This window comes from Carlito syrichta, unplaced genomic scaffold (genome assembly GCF_000164805.1).
Source record: "Carlito syrichta isolate Samal-C Ts95f unplaced genomic scaffold, Tarsius_syrichta-2.0.1 Scaffold302302, whole genome shotgun sequence".
Taxonomy (NCBI): Eukaryota; Metazoa; Chordata; class Mammalia; order Primates; family Tarsiidae; genus Carlito; species Carlito syrichta.
Genome location: NW_007246398.1, coordinates 132,311 through 140,122, shown reverse-complemented (window position 1 = coordinate 140,122; position 7,812 = coordinate 132,311). Strand labels below are relative to the sequence as shown.

Here is a 7,812-nt window from a genome sequence, read left to right as displayed (position 1 = left end):
CGGGAAATTCAGGTTAATGAAAAAAACTAGTGAACTTTCTAAAAATGTTCAATGACACTGCAACAATATAGAATACATATTAAATTTAAATAATATCAGCCAACTTTCTTCAAAATATATAATATAGACACTACGGAAGTAATAGAAAGTCATTTATACAGTGATTGCACTGTAAAGAGTTTCAGCATTCCTTATAAGGGCAAATTTCAAATCTGAAACAACTTTCATTTTTCTCTAGGTATAATTTCTGTATACATAATAAAAAATATACATAGGGGATGAAAAACTAGTGAATCTTTTGACATGTACATTCATTACACAGAATACAAACTGATCTCCTCAAAAGTATTAGGAGACATTAAGGGTAGCTTAAATTGAAATAATTTTGATAATTTTTTTACCTCTTAAATTCATATTATACTTTATAATATTACACTTTATATCCAGCATGGATATACCAATATATATGGACAACAAACAATGCTTGCACTAAGAATCCTGTAAAAATTAAAAACCTTGTATTATCATCATCAAATAAAATAATTTATCAGTGAATGGGAGAGAACATATTATTCACAAGAACACAGAATGGCAAGGGTACACAGACAAAAGAGAAACAAAAAGATATTAAATACGCTGTTACAGTTCCTACCATTACATGGTAGAATGCCAAGTCCTTTTGTGTTACTGCCCATCACATCAGGGACAGGATATGTGGAAGAAAAGCATTTAAGTCTCATTGATTGAAATGAAAAGAATACAGCCATACATTGCATTTTCATAATAAAGTCTAACTTGTTCTAAATACAGTTAATTCTACTAAGGTCATATTATATAGTTTGATCAAGGACCACTATTTTCTTTTTTTTGAGTTGGAGTCTCACTCTGTCACCCAGACTGGAATGCAATGGCCGCTCCCGGCCACCGCAGCCTCGACCTGCTGAGCTCCGGCGATCCTTCTGCCTCAGCCTTCCAAGTAGCTGGAACTACAGGCACGCACTACCACGCCCGTCTATTTTTGATTTATAGTGGAGATGAGGTCTCGCCAAGTTGCCCGGGCAGGTCTCGAACCTGGGCTCAGGCAATCCACACACCTCGGCCTCCCAAAGTGCTGGGATTACAGGCTGAGCCACCGAGCCTGGCCAGGACCACTATTTTCTAAAAAAAAAAAATTGGATTTCTTTATTGATAGTGACCCTAGGTAATTTTAATATTTTATTAATCTATTTTCAAAAGACTGATGAAAAATGTCTTTGTAAGAACACAGAGATACTCTCTTATCTCCAAAATGAAACTGTACAATTATTTGTTACAGAAATAATTCCAGTGCTTTAGGGAACAAAGGCCATCTTTTGTGGAAAGGTGGAACACACTGTGATTTTTCTGACCAATTTAATATTTTTGGGGACTAAATATCCTTAATTTAATAATTCAAATCTAATAATTGCATTTCACGTTCGAGGAAAACTTACCAATTTGTCAAGTAAGACACAACAGTTTTAAATAGCTATTTAAGAACAAATACTCATCAAGGTCAAAGAGAAGTGAATATATCTCCCCAAACATTTATTTTACTTTATAAAATTTGATTTTAAATAAAAATGAACTGTCTTCTTATCTAATTTCCTTTAGAAATACTTAGCTATGTTCTGCAGTTTCAGCAATATTCTTTTAACATGAAATTTAAATATGAAGCTATTCTTTAATTCATTCATTTTCAGTATGTCAGTTCAGAGAAAAATGTCTGCAATTCCAGGACTTTCATCAGAGTTATATTTTTTAAAGTTAAAAGTACAAAGATTTGTCTTATCCTAGAACATTCATTGCTTCTGAGTTGGTGCATCACAATATGGCACATTTTCTATAAGAAGGTCTTTCCTAGGGACTAATTCTGAAAGAAAAATAAAAAGAGAATAATTAACATCACTAAAAATAAAATGCAAGTACATTCATTTTTCCCTAAAATTTATAATGGCAAAATGTCTAGTTTTTTTTGTTTTTTTTTTTTTGAGTCAGAGTCTCACTCTGTCATCCAGGCTGGAGTGCAGTGGTACGCTCACAGCCACTGCAGCCTCAACCTGTTGGTCAGGTGATCCTTCTGCCTCAGCCTTCCAAGTAGCTGGAACTATAAGCACACGCCAACACTCCCGGTTAATTTTTTTGATTTGTTATAGAGATGAGGTCTTACCAAGTTGCCCAGGCTGGTCTTGAACCTGTGGGCTCAGGCAATCCTCCCGCCTCGGCCTTCCAAAGTGCTGGGATTATAGGCGTGAGCCAATGCGTCCAGCCCAAATGTCTAGTTTTTTTTTTTTTTTTTTTTGAGTTAGAGTCTCTGTTGCCCAGACTGGAGTGCAGTGGCCACCTGGACCTGCTGGGCTCCGGCGATCCTTCCGCCTCAGCCTTCCGAGTAGCCGGAATTACAGGCATGTGCTACCACGCCCGGCTGATTTTTTGATTTATGTAAAGATGAGGTCTTGCTGCCCAGGCGGGTCTCGAACCCGTGGGCTCAGGCAATCCACTCACCTCAGCCTCCCAAAGGTGCGGGATTACAGGCTGAGCCACTGAGCCCGGCATGTCTAATTTTAAAGGTAAATCTTCCAGGTATATTTTATTTTAGTTGACATCTAAGGTGAAATCTTTAATTCTAAATGGAGCCAGTTAATAGGATTCTCATTTCAGATTATAAAAAACATAAAATCAACTTAATCCTTTATCATTTATTTATTAAATATCAAACAACTGAATGGAATTCAGCTAAAACTTAATATTACTGGCCATTTAATTACCAATTACTGATAATTAAAACAATTGGAAAAATTGTTTATACAATCTACTATAGGAAAAGCAAGACTCCCCAGATTGGATTAAGATGGCAAACATGAGGCAGCTAGAGTGAGTTTCTCCTATGAAGTAAATCAAGATAGAGTTTCCTCAGCATCTGGAGAGGAACGTGACCAGGAGCATGCCCCAGGACTCTAAAAAGAAGCGATAATGACCAAAGAGGGCAAAGAAGAGAAAAATTCATTGGCCTGGGTTAGAACTAGCCAGACTCTCACCTGTAGCACCACAGTCCACTGGCAGCCTCCATATGCAGTGGGGAAGATGAGCGAGGGGAATTCAAGAGTTCTGTGCTCCTGCCCTGGGATTGGGGTCGAGGGAGCCCTGAACCTTGTGGAACTCCAGTCCCTCAGGGAAACCACCTTACCCATAGCCATGCTTTGCCAAAACTCACATGGAATGGTGCAAAAAAAAAAAGAAAGCATAGAGCAGCAACAGCAGCTATTTATCAGGAATACAACCCTTGTAGGTTGTGTGGCTGCTTTCTAGCTGGCCTGGCAGGGATAGGCCCCAAGGGCAAACTCCTCAGCTGCAGACAGTTCTGGGCTGGGGTGGGTTGCAGAGAGAACACATGAGTCCCTGAGGACTGATGCACTTTGACATTAACAAGACAAACTGCCTGAGGCCAAGGTGAGACACCCACAGGACTCATTGCCATAGCAATCTCATTCCACATGTAAACTCTTCTGTGCCCACCTTTCACAATAGTATTATTTCAGTGGCCTGCGACACCCTCCTAATCTCCACCTAATCTCCACCAGGGCAGCCAAGAATGCACTCTTGCTGGGTGCTAAAGCTCCTTCCGTCTGTTCCCACTCCCCTTAAAGGCTCAAAACAGATAAGTTGGGTAATTCACAGAGCCTTGCCCTCCATCTAGGTTGGTTGGTATCTTCTTGGAGCAACACACATCAAGGAGAAAGCCCACAGCCACCATAGCAACTGGCTTTCTCCCACAAACACCATCTCCTAGCTGAAGGTCAACATTATAGCCCATCACATTAGATATAATACCTCAGCTCTGGGGATGGCCTGATCCTAAACTCCAGCTAACATCCACTTTCAAAGTCACTCTGGCTACCCAGGATGCTGTGAACCAGCAGGTACCCAGCACAGGACAGCCACTGCTGGCAATTGAGAAACTCACCATACCAAAGCTATCTATAACCAAGGGAACAGAGCTTATGCCAGCCCCCTGCCAACCTCAAGTAAGAAGAAATTGTCTACTCAAAGAGAAAGAACCATGAACATAATCCTGACACTATGACAAAGTTCTCCAACATCCCCAAAAGACCATACCAACTCTTCAGCACTGAGTCCTAATGAAAATGAAATGTTTGAAATTCCAGACTTAGAATTCAAAAGGTTGATTACAAAATTGATCAATTAACTTCAGGAGAAAATTGAAAATCAACATAAAGAAAATTTAAAAACTAGCATGCTTAGCCCCTTGCCATGTGATGTCCTGTACCAAACTCTTCAGAGTCCCAGCCAACAAGAAGGCACTTACTAGATGTGATTACTTGACCTTGGCCTTCTTAGCCTCCATAACTACTCTCATGTAACATTGAAGGAGTCTCCAAAAATATGCAGAAAAGAATGATGAGGAAGAAGAGAGAGCCTTTCCAGCTGCCGAAAACAAGAGGGATAGCAGCACAAGAAGGACTCAACCTGCAGTTACTGGCTTTGAAGTTGGAAGATGGGGTCATGAGCCAAGGAATGTGGGCAGAAGCCAGAAAGCTAGAAAGGGGAGGGAAACAAATTCTACTCAAGAGCCTTCAAAAATGAATAAAGCCCAGCTGATGCCTTGATTTAAACACAGTGATATCCATGTTGAATTTCTGACCTACAAAACTATGGCAAAACAATAGTACTAAGAACTTCTGTTTCTTGTCCAGATTCACAGAGCCATTCGAGAAGTTATGAATGTTCCATTTCATCAGAAATGCCCTTCCCTTTCCCTCTCTCCTTCCTCTCCCTCCCTTCCTTCCATCTTCTCTTTTTTAAAAAACAGGTGAGTTTAGCATAAGGACTATGTGTTGTCCACTTGCTTATGTAAATGTTAGAGAAAGGGAGACTTTTCAGCTGCAACTATGTTCTTAGCTCATTAGAAAATATGATTAAACAGCCTATGATCAAATAGTTGAAATTTTAGCCATGTTACATTTTCTATCAGCACATCTTTTCTCCTCAAAATATAAACAGTTTTAAAAGTAAAAAAAAGACACTAAAAAAACTATTCAGGACTTGAATGAAAAATTTCCCAAAGAGGTAGACACCTTTTTAAAAAACCAAGTTGAAGCTGGGCTTGGTGGCTCAGCCTGTAATCCCAGCACTTTGGGAGGCTGAGGTGAGTGGATTGCCTGAGCCCGCAGGTTCAAGACCCGCCTGGACAACTTGGCAAGACCTCATCTCTACAATAAGTAAAAAAAATTAGCCGGGCGTGGTAGCGCACGCCTGTAGTTCTGGCTACTGGAAAGGCTGAGGTGGAAGGATCGCTGGAGCCCAGCAGGTCGAGGCTGCGGTGGCCGGGAGCGGCCGCTGCACTCCAGTCTGGGTGACAGAGTGAGACTCCAACTCAAAACAACAACAACAACAAAAAAAAACCAAGTTGAAATTCTGAAAATGAAAGAATAATTTAGGGAAGTACAATATGCCATGAAAAGTTTTAATAGTAGACTAGAACAAGCAGAAGAAAAGATCTCAGAACATGAAGACAAGGCTTTTGAATTAACCCAAACAGACAACAGTAAAGAAAAAGAATCACGAGAATGGGGGAAAAAAAGTGTCCAAGAAATGTGGGATTATGTAAAAAGTTTAAATCTAAGAATCATAGGTGTTTATGAGGAGAAAGAGAAAACATCAGGTTTGGAAAATCTATTTCAGGGAATAATGGAAGAAAATTTCCCAGGTCTTGCAAGGATCTAAATATTTAGATATAAGAAGCGCAAAGAACCCCCAGAAGATTCATTGCAAAAAGGTAATCCTAAATGCATATAATCATACGGTTATGCAAAGTTAATGTGAAGAAAAGAATTTTAAGAGCAGTGAGACAAAAGCATCAAATAATTTACAAAGGTAAACTCATCAGACTTACATAAGACTTCTCAGAAGAATCCCTACAAGCCAGAAGGGACTGGGGCCCCATCTTCAATCAGACAAGATAACAGTCAGCCAAGGATTTTGTATCCCACAAAAAGTTTCATAAATGGAAAAATAAAGTCTTTCCCAGACAAGCAAATGCTGAGGAAATCCGTCACCATTAGAACAGCTCTATAAGAAATATTCAAAGGAGTTCTAAATACTGAAGCAAAAAGTCAAAATACACCAGTAGAAAAAAACTGGAAACCTAAAGCTCACAAGCCTTATAGAAGACCAACACAACAAAGAAAATAAATAAATAAATAAAGCAACCAGATAATAACCAGTAAGATGAATGGAATAATACTTTACATATCGTTACTAATTCTGAACATAAATGGTCTCAATGCCTCACTAAAAAGGTACAGATTGGCAGGATGGATTTAAAAACCCACACAGTTCAAAATATATGCTGCCTTCAAGAGACCCATTTAACTCACAAAGACTCCTATAGGCTCAAGGTAGAGGGGTGGGGGGAAAATATTCTATGCAAATCGAAACCAAAAATGAGCGGGAGTAGCCATTCTCATATCAGGTAAAATAAAACTTAAATTAACAACAGTTTAAAAAAAAGGCAAAGATGGTTATTATGTAATGATAAAAGGATTGACCCAACAAGAAGACTTAATTTTTTTTTTTTTGAGTTGGAGTCTCACTCTATCACCCAGACTGGAGTGCAGTGGCCACTCCTGGCCACCACAACCTGGACCTGCTGGGCTCCGGTGATCCTTCGGCCTCAGCCATCCGAATAGCTGGAACTACAGGTGCGCGCTACCACGCCCGGCTGGTTTTTTGATTTATTGTAGAGATGAGGTCTCGCCAAGTTGCCCAGGTGGGTCTCGAACCTGTGGGCTCAGGCAATTCACTCATCTCAGCCTCCCAAAGCGCGGGATTACAGGCTGAGCTACGGATCCTGGCTGACTTAACAATTTTAAATACATATGCGCTAATACCAGAGCCAGCAACTTTATAAAACAAATTCTACTAGACCTAAAATAAGATCAGTAGAAGACTTCAACACTTCATTGACAGCAATAAACATATCATCAAGGCAGAAAGCAAAAAAAGAAACATAGGAGTTAAACAGGACTCTAGAGCAAATGAAACTAACAGACATCTATAGAACCTTTCTTCCTTAAACTACAGAACATACACTTTTCTCATTAGCACATGGAACTTTCTCCAAGATAGACCATATCATAGGCCACAAATAAAGTATCAAAACATTTTTAAAAATCAAAATCATATCAGTCACCTTCTTAGACCACAGTGGAATAAAACTAAAAATTTACCCCAAGAAGAACTCATGAAACTACATAAAAACATGAAAGTTAAAAAATCTTGTGGCAACCCCCTAGGGTCCCTTCCAACTGTGGGAGCTTTTCTGTCCTCTCAATAAATCCTGCCTTCTCACTTTCAAAAAGATGAAAAATAAAAAATAAAAATCTTGCTATTGAATGATCTTGGGTCAACAATGAAATGAAGATGGAAATTTAAAAAATCCTGGAAATGAAAGACAATAATGAAACAATTAGTCAAAATCTCTGGGACACATCCAAAGTTGGACTCAGAGGAAAATTTATAGTGCTTACAGTCTATATTAATAAGACTGAAAGATTACATATTGACAACGTAACATCACACCTTGAGGAACTAGAAAAACATGAGCAAGCCAAATCGAAAGCTAGCAGAGGAAGAAGAAAAAAAAAAAAAAACCACACACACACAAAAGAGCAGAACTAAATGAAATTGAAATTAAAAAAATACAGAGGTTCAATGAAATAAAAAGTTGGTTCCTCAAGATGATAAAATTGATAGACCACTGGCTAGATTAAT

At 39.0% G+C, this 7,812-nt stretch overlaps 1 protein-coding gene across 1 annotated transcript in view; it reads right to left on the bottom strand.

Annotated features, from left to right (window-relative positions):
* Positions 1-1,384: 1,384 nt before the first annotated feature.
* Positions 1,385-7,812, bottom strand: part of LYRM7 (LYR motif containing 7) — a 44,883-nt gene continuing 38,455 nt past the window's right edge. Inside the window, exon 5 of the mRNA XM_008056265.2 lies at positions 1,385-1,891. Coding sequence (XP_008054456.1) covers positions 1,821-1,891 — 71 coding nt within the window. The 3' untranslated portion in view covers positions 1,385-1,820. The remainder of the gene's footprint in view (positions 1,892-7,812) is intronic.